This window comes from Lissotriton vulgaris, chromosome 11, assembly GCF_964263255.1.
Source record: "Lissotriton vulgaris chromosome 11, aLisVul1.2, whole genome shotgun sequence".
Classification (NCBI taxonomy): Eukaryota; Metazoa; Chordata; class Amphibia; order Caudata; family Salamandridae; genus Lissotriton; species Lissotriton vulgaris.
Genome location: NC_141699.1, coordinates 258631852 through 258653590, shown reverse-complemented (window position 1 = coordinate 258653590; position 21739 = coordinate 258631852). Strand labels below are relative to the sequence as shown.

At 45.9% G+C, this 21739-nt stretch overlaps 1 protein-coding gene across 2 annotated transcripts in view; it reads left to right on the top strand.

The window, feature by feature from the left end:
- LOC147679617 (telomerase protein component 1-like) overlaps positions 1-21739 on the top strand; it is a 110365-nt gene that overhangs the window by 15353 nt on the left and 73273 nt on the right. For both annotated transcript variants that reach the window (XM_086943187.1, XM_086943188.1), the window contains exons 4-9: positions 795-1116; positions 2116-2243; positions 12857-13448; positions 13590-13698; positions 14057-14190; positions 16942-17133. In XM_086943187.1, the coding sequence (XP_086799313.1) occupies positions 795-1116; positions 2116-2243; positions 12857-13448; positions 13590-13698; positions 14057-14190; positions 16942-17133 (1477 nt within the window). The remainder of the gene's footprint in view (positions 1-794; positions 1117-2115; positions 2244-12856; positions 13449-13589; positions 13699-14056; positions 14191-16941; positions 17134-21739) is intronic.

The following is a 21739-nucleotide window of genomic DNA, read 5'->3' as shown; positions in this document are numbered from 1 at the left end:
AGTGTCTGACAGAATACCCAGCAGTATCTGTGTGCCAATGAGACTGTCCCCTAGGATGCTTTCAGGCCTGGTTGGCTGCTTGTGAGTAGACTGTGGCAAAAAATCAAGTTGTTTGACTGTGAGATGCCATGTACTTAACGCTTCGGGTGGGGTGGGGGGGAGGGCCGTGAATAGAGTCTGCCAGGACAGCATATTGTAGGGCCTTAGGACTTCCGCGTTCCCATCACCAGGGTGTTTGTGAAAGTGACATTGCATGGCAGGTCATTGGGATGAGAAGCATTGAGTTTTTGTGTGTCTCATAAAGGAAAGGTGCCATTGAGTGGGGTGTGGCCAGGAGATTGTATATGGTACCTGGATATTCCTTGTATTGTACCCCTGGTTTGATAGTGACTACAGTCTGACGTAGCACAAGTCTGAGAAGCCTTGAGATTTCATGCGCAATGTCAAGGGTCACACGTCTAGGATGCCTTTGATTGGAGTGTGGCAGTACATTGTGTAAGTTATTGACATTTTATGTGTCCCACCTGTAGCTCGCCTGGTGGAAAGGAAGTCACATGGCATCAGAATGAGAGGCATTGCCATTTCAAGCACCTCACGCACAGGGTGCCCATTTAAGGGCAGTGTGGCATCAGTGTAAGTTGTTTTGAGGTTATATAGGTCTCCTCTTTACGGTACCTGTGAGCGGCAGAGAGTCCTTTTCACATTTCTCATGTCTATGGTGCCTACTAGTGAGCTATGTCCATGTATCACGATATAGCATTAATCTAAATAACTCTTCCCATTGACCCCTTTAGGGTGGGCTGGGTCCCAACAGCTGAGGATGTTTCGATGGAGATCCGTGAACAGTACCAGTGGGTAACAGGGATGTCTGTCACTGGCATGGAGATCGTGCATGGAGCCTACCGCAGCCGCAACCCCAACGCGCTCTTCTGCTTCCGTGACCCCTCGTTTATCGAGGAGCTGCCAGCAGACATGCTGACGCGGTTTCAAGATAGCAGCACAAGGAGCCAGGAATTTCTGCATGCTCTGAAGGAAAAGGTGTGCTGCCGGTTCCCCAAGGAACAAACACTACTTTATCAGTGCCACGTGAAGGACGAAAGCTCAGGAATGCAAAAGGTGAGTAGGGGATTAGATTGAAACCTGTGATTCAACAAAACATATGAGCATGATTAGTTACCATGATTTAGATTGTCTCAAGCAATCTACACATTCTATGAAGCACATGTAGAAGGAGGCATTCCCGGCACTGCTAGGAGGAAGCTAATATTGATGGAGAATACATAAGGTCCTAGGGATGTAGAGGGGGGGCGGTGAGGTAGGACTGAGCTTGCTGGTGCCCATCCACATAAGAATGGCATCAATGGGGAACGTCCCACATTGTTGAAGTCCTACAGACAGAGTGGGCACTAGGGGAGGAGACCATCACATGTGGAGTGCTTACAGTACACTGGCTATTGTTAAGGGGAGCTAACCACAGAAATCCCGGGGACCAGCCTTTACACTGCCAGAGGAACCCCTCATTGTCAATCTACATGGCACACAGGCCAATGTTAGGGGTAAAGGCATGCTGAGGTCCTACAAAGTAGGGTGGACACTGCTGGAGGATGCCCTCACTGCTGGAGTTATACGGGGTACACAGGCCAATGTTTGGGGAAACTCACACCGCAAAAATCCTAGCGTGTAGAGTGGACACTGCCAGAGGAAGCCCTCACTGATGGAGAGCTACAGAGTACACAGGCCAAGGTTTGGGGAAAGTCACACTGCAGGAATCCTAAAGTGTAGAATGGACACTGCCAGAGGAAGCCCTCACGGATGGAGTGCTAAAGAGTATCCAGGCCAATTTTAGGGGGTAACACACAACAAAAGCCCTGCTGAGGAGGGCGGACACTCCTGGAAGGAGTCTTGACAACTGAGTCCTCATCCTCTCCCAATCCAGTGATGTAGAGATCTACATACATTTCATGGAACCTCCTAAGTATCTCAAAAGGGACTGATCTGCCCCACAGTAAAAAGTGCTGCATATTCATGGTACTCACATGCTTGCAAAATCATGTCTTAGGTAAGCTGTTTCCTCTGGATGCTCTTGCCCTTACTTACACATGCTCTCTCCTGCAGGTACAGCTCGATGGTTTGGAACATTTTTCCTCCTCAGTGCTCCAGTTCTTGGAGAAGAGAATTTCCGAGACCTTCCCAGGATATCAGCAAGTTCTGGCTCAACGAGCTGGTCAATCCCAGCCCTCTTGGTAAGATCCAGTATTGGAATTGTGTGAGAAGCTGGCCTGGCGTATGATGTCCACTTATGTAAGTGGGCGCCTTGCACCAGTCAGCCCTTATGGTAATTTAAGAGGTCTTAGACAACCTTAGAAAGCTCTCTAAGTGGTAGCTGTGGAGAACAGCCTTCAGGCTTAGTACAGAAGGAGTGTAAAGTAGCTTCTTTTACCAGAATGCAATCTTATAGTATAGATTAAGTGAAAAGAACCACACATGGTATTTATAAAAATATGTATTTATTATATAATACTCTCTAATATGTTTAGATATCTCCTACATGGAGATAAACACAATTCACACAATAATTTGCATAGAAATACAGTAAATAGCACGAAATACACAGTAGACCCCAGGGGGGGACCAAACGATTTACTAAGAAAGTGGTATAAGAACCACGACTCGGGTCAAGACAATGTTGAGAGGACTTAGAAGAGTTGGGGACCCAAGGAACCACCCATGGTGAGTGACTAAAGAACCCCATGGAGAGTGTGTGCAGTGTGGAAACACGACTGCGTGCTCCGTACAACTCTACAGGTACGTCACAGTTGGATTTTTAAAGATTAAGGACCCTTCCCAGTGGATCCTGAAGAAGCCCTGTGGAAAACAGAAGGTTCGAGAGCCACCCCACCCGTGGATACCCTAGTACCCACGTTACCTACACCAGGGAAGTTGGGTGCATACGTGTGAAGTGGTGTCAGAAACCGACGTCAAATCCAATGGATGGATTTCATTGAAGTGCCGCTGCTGGAGAAGGAGAAAGTGTCCGGTGGAATCCGAAGATAGATTCTAGTTGAGAGGTTACCTGTATGCAGATGGGACAAAGTCTATCTCACTCATGAGTGACCAGGAGATCTGGAAGACGAATGCCCACCAATGTCGGGAGCTGCAGGAGTGTTGACGGTGACCTTGACTCTGCAGCTGTGAGGACCAGGCGATGCTGAGGAATACCATGAGCCATGTATGAGCTGTCCCACGAAAGGATGTTGAGTGCTGACGGGGTCGATGTCTGGCGGGAGCACCAACAAACCTTGGCAAATGCAACCAATGCAAGAGTTGAAGAAGGAACAACGTCAGGACTAGCAAGGTCCAGGGGACTCACCACAAGCAGGGGAGTCAGGGCACGCCCGAGCAATTGGGGGAGCCCAAAAGAAACAAGTGTGACTCTCAACTGGACCCACAAGCCAGAGGCACTGGAGTCGCGAGAGGACCTCGAGCAGCTCACCAAAAGATGTTGGACACTGTTTACACTATGCGATGTAGACAAAGACTTTGGTCATTGGAGGGGCTTGAGGTTGGAGTTACTTGGCGCCCGAAGATCTTCTTGGAAGGAAGCCAACAAGCTTTTGCAACTGCAAGTTGACGCTGTGCACAAGGATTCGGTTATTGCAACCCTCACGAGGGATACTGGCCTCAAACTTGGTGAGAGGGTAGGACAGGCCTCTTGAGTTATGAAGAACCACCTCCTGTGTTGCAGAACCTTATGGAGTCTGGAGGAGCTCAGTTTCAGCAGACTGGTTGACTTAGTTGCGGTGCCTGTGAATGCAGGGGAGGGACTCCTTCACTCCAAGGGAGATTCCTTCAGGTTTCTTTGATTCCCACAGGCCTTGGAAAGTTTGTGTATGGTGCACAGACACAGATGATGCAGCAGACTGAAGGGGAGACAAAGACTAGTCCAAACGAAGTCCAGAGAAATCCAGAGTGCCCAGACTGAAAAAGAAGAAGTGGTGTCTGATCTGAATCTTGTCCCACAACGAATCTAGGGACCTACACCCAGGTAAGCCCTTAAGAACCCTAAGGAAAGGGTTGGGACGATTCAGGGGACCCTCCCAGGGGAGGGTCTGGACAGGAGGGAGGTTACTCCCCTGTCGTTTGTCCAGTTTCCCGCAAGAGCTGGATCCAATGGCTCCCAGGACTGGTTTGAACTGGACTATGCACGGGGACACCAAATGTGCCCCTCGTCCAACATGATAAATTACATTTATTAAAATTTAAAATAATTGTTAATATTAATACTTATAAAACCTTTCATGCACTATACAATTCATTGTGTTACATAATACTGGGGCCCCAGTAACCAATCTGGGGTGTACCTAAGTACTGAATATAACTATTAGGGAGAAAGCAGATAGAGTAGGGTAATGATTAGCAGGATCCCAGTCAGACTAGTCAAATACAGCTTAGCACCAGGCAAAACCTGGGGGCAACAATACAAGCAGATCCTACTTTCCTACAAATAGATACTGTCACTCTGCATTACCTATTACCAATCCACCAAGTAAGATGAAGGCTAGAGGCTCTGATGCAATGCGCCGCCCTTCATGCTACTATTGACAATCTACGTGCCACCTTACCTCACTTTCAGGGTTCCAGAGAGTTCTTGGTTTTGTGGCATGTTGAGATGCTAAGGGACTTATCAGCCATGCCATTGTACAATATCACACTGCACCGGCGTAGCTAGGGGGGGGCGAGGGGGGCGGTCCGCCCCAGGCGGCACCATTTTTGAGGCGGCAGCGGCAGCCTTTATAATTTGAGAAATGGGAACGTTGACGATTTCAGTGTAATTCCAATTTTCAAATAAAATACATTATTCAGGCGGCCGCGGCCGCAACGGGCTTCCAGAAGTCGCGGCCCCCGCCGCCCAGAGTCTGTCTGTGACAGTCAAGTCGTGGCAGTGCAAAATAATGTAAAGCCGCGCCCGCGCGCTCCAGCCTACACGCCCCTCGTGACTGTCTACTAGTGTCATCACCTGCTTCGTAACTGCACTCAGACTGCTGCATGCACAGTGCACTAACACGGCGCGGGACTTACTTTTGGCAATAAAAGTTCCGCGTTTGCACTGTGCCTGCCTGCTGCGCTGCAGATAGTTTTAAAACTGTCACAAAGGACTCAATGCAGGCTGCAGTAGTGCAGCGCGGCATACGGGCATAGCTAAGTCCCGCCGCCGCGTCAGTGACGTCCTTCCTGCCTACTAGGCTGCCTCGTCCTCCTCCGACCGTTGTTGCTCCCCGCCCAGCCTCGCTCAGAGAAGTCCAATGACGGCCCTGTGGCGTGACGGTTTCGGGCTTTACTTAATTCTGGCCTGGGGGCACCAGCGGGCATTGGGCAGTGCTTTATTATTTCAGGCGGCAGAGGCACCTTTCAGAGATAGAGACAGTGACACTACTAATTCAAGAGGTGAGTGAGAGCTCATTTTCGTCTATTCGGCAAGCTCATTATTGTTGTTCCCATCATGAAAATCATCATCGGCCTTCCGGCCCGAGGCTGGCTGCCATTATCGGTGTGCACAGAGGTCAGAGGAGGAGTGGGTGGGGGATTGTAGTTTCTCCTCGATTTTGGGCGGCGTTCACCTAGACAAGAGTAAAATACATTTTATTGCTGCAGCACGTTTCCCCCGCACTCTGGTTCGTCACAGCCATTCAAAACAAACAGTGCCCCATCAACTTTAAAAACAAAAGGTCAGGTAAATCCAGCGTTTCTGGGTTGGTTTATTTGTTGTTGCTTGTGGTTTGGTTTGATTCCTTGTGCGCAGGGTTTGCCTGCGCTCCCAACATAAAAAATCAGCTTTTTCTACCAATGAAATTTTGATTGGTATTTGTTGTGCTGCCAGACTTCGCTGATCTTGCTCCATCACACTTTCCATTGCGGAGCTGAGATCCAATGTAGATGCCCCATTTGTTCATGCTACCCCTCTTGTTAGATTTGTTTTTGATCTCTGAGGTACGCCATATTTGGAGGCCTTAATAGAATTAAATTTCCTTGCAAATGTAAAGATGCGGCCACACTCATAGTCCATCCAGTCCCTATGAAATTTAAATGCCTTCCTTTCATGTATGATGTCTTCCTCTTTTTTCAACCTTTCAATCATTTCCTCTTCAAGTTCCGTAGTTCATCAGTTTGCCCCATTTCAGCTAATTCAGAGTTCATGATATCAATATCTTCCTGTAGTTTCAAGCGGTCCTTCTCCACATATTTGACTAAAATAGTAACTAGTTTTCTGGACAAGTCCATATTGGTTTCAGCCCACACTCTCATAGAGACAAGAGTACATAAATCCCTGCCTTCAGTGAGAACACCAATTTCATAAGAAATGTGTTAACATTTCTGCATTAGTGTAATTTAAAGTGAACCTACAAGCACACAGTACCAGTCCCAATTGAGAAAACATGTCCTGAAAATAATTTGTCCCTCCTTGGCTTTTATAGACCTGGCATTACTGTCAACGCCTATCCAGGATATTTTGAAAATTTGTGTGGACAGTTATGATACGAGGAAACAAATCTAGGGACTAGATCGACTAAGCATTGCAAAGGTCACAAACAGAGCACGTATATGAGGAGCGTACGACAGATGTGCTACTGCTGCCTGTGTTGGTATTTTCTTCAGGGAATTATAGGAGTCGTTTGACGGGGTGACTTAACTGGGGCTGGGCAAGTACTGTCAGGTGCTGCTGAAAACGGTACCTGCACTTAGTGCACTACTTTTAGAAAGGGAGACTGTCGGGACTTCTTAGCGGAGGGTCAGTATATTAACCGAGACTAGTAGCAGTACTCATTAGTAAACAGGTGTCCAAGGATAATGAGGTCCGCGTTATTATTCAGGGTCGGGGTTAACTGCAAACAGATACGTTGACTTGTCCGGGAGCATACATTTAAACAAGATGGGTCATGTTAAACTTTTCCCATTGAGCACGAGCCAAATCATTATTGAGATAAACTCTAAAATGCATGGGAATTTTTTGTTATTCATTTACACTCCCCCTAGCCTTTTGCATAGTCTTCTTGCTTCTACAAAGGCTGTGCTCCTGTAATGGAAAAAACATTTTACTTTCCTTCAGTAACATGACATTCCGGTAGATTCCTTACCTAAGAAATAACCCTCCCTCCCTGTGTCAGACTGCCCTGAGGTACCTTTTCCCATCAGTTCAGCACTATAAGGTGGCTCCATGTGGCTGCAACTGTGACTCCGTCCATTCGCTGGCCAAGATGACAGTGATGTACATTAGGCACCAGCCTCCATGCTCATGTTAGTTCCTGATACTTATTTTGCATCCTAGCCAGCAGTGTGGAATCGAACCTAGAAGTCATGGAAGCAGCCTTGTGTTATAGTGAAGTGTGCACGAATCCTCTCTGAGGGTCTTTCTTGGACATCGTGTAGCAATTGTTGAAGCATGGGATGATCGTATTACCTTCGTTACTTAATTTCCACAGATCAAATTGGATTAGTGATATAATCTTTATAATTCAGTGAATGATTTATTGGTTAAAGAATTAACAAGTATACACTGTTTACAGTCCTATTCAGATTTCCTTACATTCTGCCTGCTGTACTTACATTGGTTGCATGATAAGTTAAATAAATATTTGTGATGTGGATGACTTTCAATAAGCTTGTCTTTCTTGGCTCTAGCATAGCTCACAAAGAGCTGGTCATTCACTCAATCTGGTTGATGTAGTATCAGCATGAGGCCCACATATGGGGTTCAGTCAATGCAGCCGCTCCTCCTGCCTGGTGGATGAGAAGAATAGAGCAAATATTGAGGGTGATAGTCTGTACCACTGACACCACCTTGGGCAAGAAAGCATAGGGCCAACTTGTTTTGGTAGAGAACTGTGAAAGGGAGACGAACCATGTGGTCCAAAAGTACTCCAACGAGCTGAAGTTATTGTTACTAACAACACTGTCTATAAGAGGTCGAAGTGGACCCCTGGACATTGGCTTGAAAGGGGATACAATCAAAAAAGTCACTGTCTTAAGTGAAAACTTAATGGCCCTTGGCATCCAATAGTTTTGACTCTCTAGGGGAGGTATTCAGTCTCAGTTTTGAGGACAAAGGCTGAACCACGGGCAACAATTCTGACGCACCTGGGTCTGGCCAATAGCATCTGACAATTTGTCTGTGGACCCCTGGGCCTGAGATGGTCTTCTCCTAGGCAGCCAAAACAAGTTTCAGCAATTTTCAGTAGTGTCGGAGCACGGGCTCAGCATCTGAAAAGGCAGGTTGCAAGATCTCACTCTAAATGTAAGACTTGGCTTCACAGAAGACTAAGTTTTCTCTAAATTCTTGCAGCTTTGCACACTACTAACCAAGGACACTTTTTCTGTGAGAGGGCTAAAACGTTCTGGGTTGTCCCCTTCTGTTAAGGTAACTGGACCCACTACCAGTTTGAAAGTCAAGATATTAGCCAGTTGTTGGAGTAAGAAGGAGAAAGGAAATTGTTAGTATCTGAATTATCATCCCATGTACAGTCATAATTTAAAATGAACATATTTATTGCACTGGAAATGGATCTAAATAACTCCTCCATCCTGGTACATTTTTGTGCTCTTAGAAGAGACTGTAGTCATTTAATGTCAGCTGTAGGTGATGGATCCCTGAACAGTGTCATGTATGTGCATGTTTGCATTGTGCTGAGGTGTAATTGTTCACACAGCTCTCTTATGGATGTCGGAATCCAGGACAAGGCGCTGGAATGGATCATCTCCTTCCTGGACGGAAGAACACAGAGAGTCCGCCTACCACCGTACAAGTCAGAAGCCTCCAAAGTCATCTGCGGCGTCCCCCAAGGATCATCCCTGAGCCCCACCCTCTTCAACGTCTACATAAGCCCCCTCGCGGCCATCGTACGCAAACACCACCTCAGCATAATCTCCTACGCCGACGACACCCAGCTGATCCTCTCCCTGACCAACAACCCCGCCGCCGCCAGAGCCAACCTGCACGAAGGGATGAAAGAGGTAGCCGAGTGGATGACGACCAGCCGCCTGAAACTGAACTCGGACAAGACGGAGGTCCTCATCCTGGGCTCCTCACCCTCCGCCTGGGACGACTCCTGGTGGCCTCCCGCCCTGGGCACCGCACCCAAACCGACAGACCATGCACGAAACCTGGGCTTCACCCTGGACTCCTCCCTCTCCATGACCAGGCAAGTCAACAGCGTCTCCTCGGCGTGCTTCAACATCCTACGCATGCTACGGAAGATCTTCTGGTGGATCCCCACAGAGACCAGGAAGACCGTCACCCAGGCCCTCGTCACCAGCCGACTGGACTACGGCAACGCCCTCTACGCCGGGACCACCGTCAAGCTCCAGAAGAGACTCCAGCGGATCCAAAACGCCTCAGCCAGACTCATCCTCGACATCCCACGTTCCAGCCACATCTCCGGACATCTGAGAGACCTTCACTGGCTCCCCGTCAACAAAAGAATCACCTTCCGCCTCCTCACCCACGCACACAAAGCCCTACACGACCAAGGCCCGAGCTACCTCAACAGCCGAGTCAACTTCTACGCTCCCAAACGCCACCTCCGATCAGCCAACCACGCCCTCGCCGCCGTCCCCCGCATCCGAAGAGCGACTACAGGAGGAAGGTCCTTCTCCTACCTGGCCGCCAAGACCTGGAACTCCCTCCCGTCCGACCTGCGCCTGACCCAAGACCACCTCTCCTTCAGGAAGAAGCTGAAGACCTGGCTGTTCGAGCAGTAGCGGCACCCCCCCCGCCCCCAGCGCCTTGAGACCCTACGGGTATGTAGCGCGCTTTATAAGTGTATCTGATTGATTGGATGTCACATGTGTTTTTTCTAAGTCCCCAGATAGATCATGCAGTCTATGTGTTCTCTTTGTACTGCCAGTCACCGATGTATTCAACTGTGTAGCCTTTGACCGTGTCATGTATGTGCATGTAACTTGCATGATCGAGGTAAACTATTAGCACCAAAACTATCAAGTGCTAGCCGTCCTTTTTCCCCAGCACCCCCCCCCCCCCCCCCCCCCCCACTCCCCCCAAGGGGCGGCAATCTGAGGGATAGCCCCGGGCGCCACAAGCTCTAGCTACGCCCCTGTCACACTGTATTTAAACTTGGTTTTAAATGTAATATGTTTTTATTGATTTCTGTAGGATAGACAATACTAAAATACTCAAATGACATTAAACAGAATTGCATGGACTTTCCTATTATTTGTGGCAATTCACATCCGTGTCAAAATCTAAGTTGTAACTTAAAATAACGTTACTTTACAGCTTAAAACTGTGAGTGTGGTGGACCCTTATGTCTTCTTAGAAGGACTTCAGGATTCAACCAGGGCTTTAAGTGGGCAGGGTCTCAAGGGGTCTGAGCACCGGCAGTTTTTTAAAGAGGGCCTCGAAACGGGTCTCTATCGGGCTCTGTTTTGAGTCCTGGCACAGGCGGTCCATTTTTTTCCGGACTGCAGTGACAGCAGTTTGCTGTCACTGCAGTCCTGAAAAAAGTGCCAGGGCGCAAAACAGAGCTCTCTTCTCACTAGTGGAGAAGATACGGCATGACGTCATGCCAGGTGAGCTTTGTAGGAGAAGGGAAATCCTTAAAGAGAGTCATTTTCTCTCTGGGTTTCCCTTATCTTTCTGAAACGCAAGAGCAGCAACATTGTCGTGGTGTCACCAGGGCTTTAATTGGAAGCTTTTTCAATAGTTTATGTAACAGCCATAGTTGCAGCTTATTTATCTTATGCAACCATTGACAAAGCCAATAGTCCTTAATTGTTATTGGTAGGATATTACTTGTATCACATATCTGGATGCAATGACTGAAACAGCAAAATACTAGTCTGGCGGCACACTATGCTAAACACAGATTTTTATCGTTAGTGTTTTAACTCCTTGCGTGCTCGTGACGGAACCGTTCCGTCACAAGCCTCGGTTGGGCTGTGCTGGTGACGGAACGGTTCCGTCACGGCCCGCTCGCCGCACCTGCGCGGAGCGAATTCCGCGCCTGCGCTGAGCGTTCTATTGAGCGGGCGGGGCTGTGACGGAACCGTTCCGTCACAAGCACAGCCCACCGAGGCTCGTTACGGAGCGGTTCCATCACGAGTACGGGAGCGCCGCGCGGCCCCCCTCCCCCTTAGCACTGCGGCGGAATAGCTGCCGCAGCTAAGGGGTTAAAGCCACACCATTAATTAAATCGGCCACGCCCCTTTGAGAGACCCCCAGTTTTTTCATCCCAGCCCTGGATTATACATACTCATGATAATAACTGGCCATCGATGTGCTGTCTGGCTCTTTACTCTTTTCACATGAGCTACAATCTTTTCTAATACATCACTTCTGCTCCTGGCATCAGCACTGGTATTGGCAGCTTCCTTCCAGATTAACACTATTGACTGAAAATGAAAACCTTATATCCCAACAGTGAAAGAGGAAAAAAATAACTCTGGTCTGGGGTAGTGTGGGCCTGAGAGTTAGCAGTACACGCAGGGAACAGAGGCCACGAATGCTAACCTTCCTAAGTCCAATAACTCTAACCTAAGTTTTAGGTCTGATGTGGGTCAGGAATACCAAGCATGGAATACCATGCTAATATAATATCGGGCCAAATATCGAGAAAACATGCATGGACTGGTAAGTCTGCATGAACCAGTGAACCAGAGGCATGGGCCTGAGTCTTATACCTGAATCAATTAAAGGTGATAATCAGTATTCAGGCCTAGGTAATTAAAAAAGACGGAATAGGGCGTTGTAACTGTAGTGTCTAATAGGTCACTCAATCTGTTCTTTGTCACAAACTGTTATTTTGATTAGAAGCTGGTAGAGCTTAGATGTGCTTCCGATTAGGGCAGATGATCATGGGCTGGTCATGTGTCACTATTGTTTACACTCGAAGCAGGCATTTAAACATTCCCATCATGCCTTGCTGCTTGACACAGTCTCTTGTAAAAGCGCACACGTGCATCTTCTTAAGGCTGATTCCTTTGGACATGAAGTAAGAGTAAAGCACTAGAGGGCGGACCAGCGTCTGTGCTGATGCTCCTGCACCATTCTGCCCATTTAGCAGACTTCAATGACTCAAAAGGGGATTTCAAAATAAGCAGAAGTCATTGTATTCCCTCCATTAATATTGGAATTACCCACATCACTGAAATGACCCATCGCCCAGAGGGCAGTGAGCGGAATGAGAAAGACAAAGGAAATGAGGGCGAGGAGGACGAGGACGCTAGCACAAAGAAGTGGCTGCGTTTTAGGCCATCTTCATTTTAAAATGATTAATATCAAGTAGAAGTATAGACAGCACTGGGTGTCTCAGCATTATATTTGATATAAAAGGCCTCCTTTGGCCAGGCACCAGAGCTTGAGTTAGAGAAGTGGATTACTGGCCCATAATCTAATGCAACTGAAGCGCCAAGTAGGATCCTGCGCTGTAAAGCACAGTGAAGGTGGAAAGGGCTCTGTCATGTCATAGTAGCTATTCTCAGCCTTATATACTCAGATCCTGTACTGAGCTGCAGGATGTCACTGTCACCCTTACTACCCATTCCGAGCCCACCCGGCAATGCCTTGCACCCACGTAGTTTGAAGTGGTAGTGTGATTTTTAAGAGACAGGTGATATACCTATTGCTTCATCCTCCTTATAAGGAGGTATTTTCTACTCTAATGATGACCATCGTACGGGGTTTAGAGTTGAAAATTCCTGGCTCTGACCACTGGCTCTCTACTGACATACCGTGAGCTATGGAAGGGAGGTTGTCCCTGAGTTTGCTTTACATCAGCTGTTCTCTTCCTGTTTCATGATGCTGAATATTTGCCTTGTACATGGTGTATCCACCTTCATTCCACAGGCAGCAGGTGGAAGAGGCTCAGCATAGACTGTATCTTCAACAGAAGTGCCAACTGGTTCTCGGGCGGCAGCGAGAGGTAGATGCTGTGCTGGCGTACCTTCAGGCATCCACGGAGGATTTGCAGGACAGGCAGAAAAGCTGGAGAGACTCCATCAAAGGCAAGCAGGAACATGAACAAGACGACAGAACAGCACCCCTACATTCTGAGGGCATTGAGAGACAGAAGGACACTTACACCACTGAATCACCAGACTCACACAGCAGCAAAGAACAGGTGAAAGGCGAAACCAGGAAAGTACCGGGTATCAACAAGACACCAGTTCAAGATGGTATTGGGGAAGTACCTAGGTCATCCAGCGGTGACGCGCAAGTGGAAGAGCATTACAGCGAACAAGTAGGTTCAAGGTACAGTGAGGCCGGGAGACCAGAGGAATCTGAGAAAACTCAGGACTATCTGAGCAGCAGCATGCAGAAAGAAAATGGCGGGGCTGAGCTCCCCGCTGTGCAGCGCATCTTTCCATTTATGATCACTGCGCAGCCAGGAATGGGGAAGTCTGCACTGATGGCAATGTGCATCAAAGAAGCTCTAAAGGTGAGTGAAAACAGCCTTATTTTGCTTTTTTGGAAATGATTGTAGGGACGGTGTGGTAGTGCTAGCAGCATTCTGGGGTCTCAATGCCAGGGCGTGCCTACTCCATCACATTCTGCCTGTAACTTCCTTTCTCTATTTCAGCTGCCAAACTTCTCTGTGTTCTTCCATTTTGTTGGGTGCAGTCCTTCATCCGTGGAGCTTCTAAACCTGGCGCAGAGACTCTGCTGTCATCTGATCCTGGACAAGCAAGGTAATGTCCCCCGATGGCACCGTGACCTCAAGGGGAGGGACCGGCATTAGCCAGAGAAGGTTCATCACAAGGTCTCTATGCTGAGGGAATTGAACCATTAGCCTGCTGGAACTTCCCTACATTTAGCTATTACTCAAGATGGCCACCCTAAGTGTACTGTAGGGTTACCCATCTTTCTTTTTAAATATTGCTGACCCCCTCTCATACTTACTCCTACGAATGAAGTTCTCAGTCTGCCTGTGTTGATCTCAGTGACCGCTCACCCACTTACAACGATCCCCCATTCTCTTGGCTTCAGTTTAACAAATGAACTCCTTGTTAGTTACTTCTACATCCCTTAAACTTTCTCCATTGTTAGCCAGAGAAGATGTCCTCGAAAAGTTGAAAGAGGCTGCGAGCAAAGAACTCCTGCGGGAGATCCTAAGGGAACAACTGAAAGATGTCCAGAGCCGAAGCACCTTCCCGGTGATTTTCATTGATGCCATAAACCAGGTAAGAGCATTTTATCAGGGAAAGTGAGATGGAAGTCATTTGCAAAAAAAAAAAACAGGGTATGAGAGGAAGAGATGCTTGTTACAGAAGTATGCAAAAGACACACAAATGATGGATGGATTGCGGAACAAATCAAACATTCACCCCCCGTCATATCGATCTTTTGCTCACCATGCCACCCCAGTTTAGACCCAGCCATATGCAAATCAGTCTTGACCCTGCTATTCATGGGAACAGTCTAGTCCAAATTGCCAAGCCAGGTCCTGTGTGGACCAGAAACAAGCATACTAGGACCGGTTTTAGGGTATCACCCCTCATCAGCCAGGCTAGCTTGAATGCAGTGGCACAGTAAGCTGGAGCTAATGTCTTACTGGATAAATATGTAATAAAATGCCCAAAAATAAATTGAAAATATAAGCTGCGGACACCCTTGCGACACATAAAGAGTAACCACAATTCTTCCCATAGTAAAATCTGTGTGCCAGAAAACTTCCTGAAGAACCTGAATATATTATTAATTGGAAATAATGCATTTTAATAATGTCTTGTCTTGCCCTCCTGGAGTAAGCCTTGACTCTTCAAGCTTGCTACCCCCTGAAAGTCAAAGCCCAAAGAGGACATTGGCAATGCACTGTGTTTGCTGTAGTATCTGGCTCATTTAGTTCCAGGGGCAACAATAATTCTTAAGACAAGATTACCTAATGGCCCTTGAGTCCTACAGGTCGCAAAGAACAGAGTCCGCCTGCAGGCCATCCAGCTAGTTTTCTTGCACATGGTTGTGCTCCGGTCTTTGTGGATTGGGTCTGGAGCTGGACCGTGGTGAATGGATCCTTTCCTTGTACATTTGACAGGCTCCTCAGCCCCTCTAATTCCTGCAGTGACTGGGGGTTGGAGAGATCCCCATTCCATGGTAGGGCTGCAGACCAAGCCCAGCCAACCTTCCTGTAGCGCTGTGATTACAGTTTAGTCCTCCTTGAGAGAGATGCCACAGCTAAGACAGTCCCCATAGGGTCCTCTAAGGTCCCTTTGTAAAGAGCCATCTTTACATATGAGACTTGCGGGGCTGGCAAAGAACCAGGAAACAGATTCCACCTTTTTTAGTTCTTAAAATATCTTTCCTTTACTTAGTTTAGTACAAAGATAAGTCAGTTTTACAGTGGCATTTCGGAAAGCCAGCATGTATATATGGAGATCTTTTTTCTCTCTATCCAGCACTTATTGGTGGGGACCGCCCTTAACTTTGCTCAACAGGCTCTGATCCAGGGCTTTGAAAGAAAAACACAGAAGGGTGATGGCAAGGAAAAGAGAAAGACAGGGGGGCTACGAAAAGATGAAAAAGAACCTGCAAGAGTGAATGTGGAACCAAAACTACACATCCTGGGCAGTCGGCAACCCCGACCTTCAATAGCACCAGCTACAGTCTTCTGAACAAGATTTTAGGCCCCAGCACTTATTCTTTTAGAAATTAAACACTGACTCCACCCATTTATTCAATTATTTTATTATCCATGTTGAAAACTTTGCTGGAAAAAAACGAAACTAGCGACAGACCAATAGCTTGTTTTTTCTGGTCGCCTTTTAAACTGTCAGAAGTAAAAAGGCAGATTAACACTTGGGTCGTCTTTCCCCCTTTCAAACAATTGTCTGTCTTAGAAGTCGTCTGTTGTCCCACGTTGCTGTCAGGTACGTTTGTTTTCCAACAAGGAGACAGGCAGAGAATGGGTTCCAGGCTGGGCAGGTTTGCATGTGACTATACCTGAAGAAACACCAGAGGGTCTCTGCACTTCAAGTAGGTGACCCAGGTGCCTGGTCTGACAGACATCTTCAGTGATATCCTGCATGTGTGGAGGGACAGGAAGACTGTTTGTTGGTGCCAAATGATACGATGAATGATATTTGGGGATGAAGTTCATACCTTTATTTAGTTAGGTTCTAAGAGTCTGAAAAACAAATCCTGTCCAGAAGTTACAATAAGGAGGAGATGCAAACGCAGTGGTGGATGGCGACAGGCACCAATATTTAGGATTGAGTTTGATGAGTGACAATTGCAAGATGATAATAGGAGTTACATTGAACACTACACATTTGAGTTCAGGGAGTGATCATAAATCACTGATATCATGTGATATTGACCCTGGCACTAGTGTGGTCGAGGAAACTCCTTGAGTTGCTACAGGAGATTTATGATGGTCTTGTAGAGTATGGACAAGCAGAAAAAAGACCTCCAGTTGAATTGAAGAGTGTTCAAGAGAAAAAACCCAGAAGAAAAATAACAGACTGTTGAGGACTAGCCGGTAAATTCAGGGCAGTGAAACAGGTTTGGATTTGTGACTCAACAGTGGAGAGACTAAATTCAGAGAGACATGCTCAGTCAAGGTAGGGAACGAAGTAATGGGCTGATTTAAACTCCAGAATGATAAGCTTGTATAGGGGACCTGCTGTGTACTGTGAACAAGTCTGCCTAAATGTGCCTTGTGATGGGTGCATCATGAGTTAGCATTGGCATCTCAGATTTACGTCTGTGCAAAGACAGCGCCAAGTTCCTGTTGCAATGCCTGGCAGAAGAATAGACAGTGTTATGCAATGGTGATGTGTGTTGTACATGTGTTTAGTGAAAATGTTGTCTCTCCTGTTCGAAGGGTGGGTCAACATCTTGTGGGGCCGGTTTATGATACCAGGATATAGCCCTGCACCCTCTTTGGTGAAATGTAACTACAGGGTTAAGTTAATTTATGATGGTTCTTTCAACAGCTCTCAATGCCTTCAGATGCAACAGAGGTCCTGGAATGGCTTTCGGAGGAGGACTTTCTTCCACCCACCTGTAGGTGTATTGTTAGCACAACTGATCTCACTGTGGTGTCGCCCTTCATCCAGCGGTTGGAGCCTCTTTCTGCAGAGTCTGCTCAAAACCTGGCCACCACTTACCTTGCACGCTTCAACAAGGTAAACATCTTGTGCACATCTTCAAACTTCCTATTACTTGATTTTTATCAAGTGTTGTTTCTTCATTCACTTATAGACAGCAAGACAGGGCTCCCAGTTCTGATAGAAATACTTACCTAAGGATACTTTTTATCATGGGAATAGCATAGACCATGTATAGTATAGCAAAAAGGTGTTAGACACAGGCTTTGTTGGTGATATTTGACCACCACACTCCAGCTCATCAGCAGGGCTTGAAATGGAAAAATAGAAGTTCTGAGAAGTGCTGGTACTCTTCAATTAAAAGTATTACGCCTCTCTTGAGACGTGCTGGTACTCTCCCTCTCAAAATATAAAAGTGCTGTTACTCTGTACCGGACAGTACTAGCCCATTTAAAGCGCTGGTCATCAGGCACAGCGTTAAGTGTTTTGATTCCGTAACTTTTACCTACAAATTATTTCTTTCAAGTTTGTTGGTCTAGTTAGTTCATTAGAAGCAAACTCTGATTACCATGCCAGATGGCATTGCAGTGATGTGGAAATTCTCGTAATCTGCTTTCTCATAATTACCCACACATTCTGGAAAATGAAGCAATATTATTTATAACTATTCATTTTAAGTTCAAAAGAATTTTATTTGATAGTAATAAAAAGAGAAAATCAGGTGTCAAAACAAAATACAATGGAATACAAAGTTAAAGACTCTTAAGCAATAAAAAAAAAGAACATAAGTATACAAATGCATTTGCAATAAGAGATAAATCTGGGTACAGATTGAAAAATAAGGAAGAGATATAGGAAAAATACATGAGCATAAAATATGGCAATCGTAAAAACATTGGGAAAATTGGAGAGAATGATACAGTGAAGGATAAATGGAATGTATCGGGCGATTAAGGGGGTTTGGGAACTTCTTGTTGTGGAGGCAGAGGATGAAACAAACGTTTACTGCAAGAGTCCAAATAGAGTGTAACTGGAGTCCATAAGTCCATGCGTTTGACAGCCAAACATGCCGGGAAAACATGAGTGGTATCGAGCCTGTGGTTATGGCAGACATTAAACCACCATGCTTTGAAAGAGATTTTGGAGAAATCCTTCCAGTTAACTGTTACTTGTTGGAAAGCAGCAGCAAGTAAAAGGTCAACAATTTGGGGTTTCAAGTCAACATAATCCCAGCAAGGGGAAAGGCTACCCATAAAAATATGTGTGTGGGAGAAAGGGATAGAAGTATGGAAAATCACATTAACTTGAGCCCAAACCTGTAACCAAAAACTACGAACATGAGTACATAAAAATAACATGTGGAATAAGTCAGCTTGTGGAGATGAGCAAGACCAGCATGTGTGAGGAGTGTTAGGAAAGCGCTTGTGCAAGTCAGAGGGTGTAAAGAGGAGTCTGTTATAAATAAAAAATAAAGTCTGAGTGAGTGTTGCTGCTCTTGAAGATTTGCGGAGTTTGGTCCATATTTTGTCCCAGAAGGGAACTGACCAAGAGACAGACAAGTCATGCTCCCAGGACTCCTCGACTTTGGATTTAGGTCTTGGAGTCTCACTAGCGTGAAGGTATTTATAAATAGCAGTAGCTTTTGGTGCAGTGCGTAAGAAGGAGTGGAGTGAGGAAGTGAGAGTGGATGGGGGAGAAGGAGGGTTGGGTTGAGTGAGGAGATCGTATTTCAATAAAACTGCATTTTTAAGGGATTGATATTTACGTGCAAAGGAGGTGGGTAAGTCATAAAGGATGCGAAGTTCATGAAAAGATAAAAAAGAGGAGTTGGAAAAAAGTTGGGAAATCCATTGCAGACCTCGAGTATGCCAAGATTTCCAGAAAAAGGGTCTGTCCCGGATGAGTAAGGAGGTGTTATGCCATATGGGGGAGGATAGGAAATCGGCAATAGTGGTAGGGGGTGAATGAGAGGAAGAGAGGAGTATTTTTGTGGTAAACTTATGAATCGGAGTAGAAACAGATGCGGGTTTGCGAGAGAAGGAGAGGTATTCGGAAAAAGAGAAGGGAGATAGAAGAAGGCGTTCGAGTTTGGCCCATAATGGACATGGAGTATCAGGATCTTGGAGCCAAAAAGAGGCTTGTCTCAATTGGAACGCCTTGTGATAGGCTGGGAAATCAGGGAAGTTAACCCCACCCTCTGATTTAGGACGAATCAAGCGCGCCAAGGACATTCGTGGTTTCTTTTTGTTCCAGACAAAGGAGATTAGAATGGAGTTGATCTGTTTGAAAAATTTGGATGGGATAGGGACCGGAATATTAGAGAGCGTGTATAAAACAATAGGGGATAGCATCATTTTTATAGTGTCTAGGCGGCCCCACCAGGAGAGGTAAAGAGGATGCCATTTAGACGTGAGATCTGTCAATTTTTTAATACACTTGGACATACACAGGGTAACGGTGTCCGGAATGGCGGGGGCAACATGCATTCCAAGGTACTTGATATGGGAAGGTTTCCATGTGAAGTTGGAGGCAGCAAAATCTGGCTTGAATGTAAATTTGGTTAAAGGAAGGATCTCGCATTTGTCATTATTAAGTTTATAACCAGAGATTTGGGAGTAAGCATGGACTTCGGTAAGAAAAGCAGGAATGGAGAGAGAGGGGTTGGAGACAAATAACAGAATGTCATCCGCATAAGCAGCTAGTTTGATGTGGGAATCTGATAGTTGGTAACCATGGATGGATGGGTTTTGACGAAGCTTGGAGAGGAAGGGTTCTAAAGCCAAGTTAAAAAGAAAGGGGGATAGAGGACATCCTTGACGAACACCTCTTTTTAGATCAAAAAATGAAGAAATTTGACCATTGGCACAAACCGCTGCGCGAGGGTTAGAATAAAGCAGTGAAATTAAAGACATAAAGACAGGACCAAAACCGAACCATTGGAGGGTATGAAACAAATAAGTCCACTCAACCCTATCAAATGCTTTTTCAGCGTCCAAAGCAATGGCCGCAAGAGGGTGAGGTAAAGGGCGGGATTTAGACAGAATGTTAAATAGGAGTCTGGTGTTGTCAGTGATAAATCGGCCTTTGACAAAGCCGGACTGTTCTTCACCCAATAAGTCTGGAAGGAGAAAGTCGAGTCGAGCTGCAAGGGATTTTGCGAAAATTTTGTAATCAATATTGACCAGAGAAATCGGCCTGTAATTTTGCAATATTGAGGATCCTTCCCCTCCTTGGGTATGAGGCAGATATGAGCGTCTGAAAAGGAGCCGGAGGAAGAACCCAAGGAAAGGAAGGTGCCAATAAGGGAATGGAGTCTGGGTATAAGAAGCTTTGAAAAGTGGAGAAAGAATTCTACTGTGAAGCCGTCGGGCCCAGGGGCTTTATCTTTTTGGAGGGTTTGAAGTGCTTTGAGTAATTCTTGTTGGGATATATCGTGTTCTAATTGAGAAAGGTCAAGTGGAAAATGTGATGGTTTTTGTATGGTGGAGAAAAATGTGTCCAGTGAATGGGAAGATGGTTGAGTTTCAGAAGAATATAAGGTCTTATAGAAAGTAGAGAATGTAGTGAGAATGTCTGCGTCTGTGCGTTTAAGGTTCAAGTCAGTGTCGTAGATAGATTCAATGTTTAGTTTGTTGTGTTTCACCTTCAGATAATTAGCCAGGATCTTGCCAGCCTTATTTTTGCCCCCATAGAACTTGGCACTAGATTTTAATAAATATAATGATGCATCATCTGTAGATTTTTTGTTACATTTCATCTTAGCGCTGATAAGGGTGGTTAGAGTTTGCTGTGAGCGGGAGGTAAAATAAGAATGCTCCAATTTCTTAATATCTAGAAGGATGTTTTTAGTAGCTTCTCGAGCAGCTCTACGTTTTTTAGCAACAAAGCCAATGATAAAGTCCCTCGCCGCCGCTTTAAAAGCATCCCAAATAGTATGTTTAGGAACAGGGGAGTCATCGTTTAGGGCAAAGAATTCATGGGAGAAAGAGGCGAAGGCGGTAGTAAATTTGGGGTCTAGTAGAAGAGAATTGTTGAAACGCCAACGTTTGGGGCCTATTGATTTGGGTAAGAGATCCAATTGAACTAATGTAGGGGCATGGTCAGAGAGTAAGATTGGACCTATTTCTGCATAAGAGAGAGTTTGGGCAATATTGTGGGTAACAAAAATGTAATCGATTTGAGATTGGGAATGATGACATGGGGAGTAGAAAGTAAATTCTTGGAGATTTGGATTACAAAGACGCCAAGCATCAGTGAGTTTATGTTGGGAGATGGTTTAGGAGAAGGATTTGTGAGGTTTGTTAGGAATGAAATGTGCTTTGGAGTTCCTGTCTAAAAAGGGATCTAAGGGCTGATTGCAGTCACCCGCTAAAATGAAATTATCATCAATGAATCTGGTGACGTGCTGGGAAAATGAATGCCAGAAAGTGGGATCCCCAGTGGTAGGGGCATAAACATTTAGAAGAGAAATTGGAACATTCTTAATAGAAAGTTTAACATAAGTCCAACGGCCCTCAGTATCTGACTCTTGAGTAATCATAGAAGGAGGAAGAGCTTTGTGACATAGAATAGCAACTCCATTACGTTTACCATCCCCAGGGGAAAAATAGACATCACCCACCCAGCTTCTTTTCAACTTAACAGATGCTTCAGCAGACAAATGAGTTTCTTGCAAAAAAGCAAT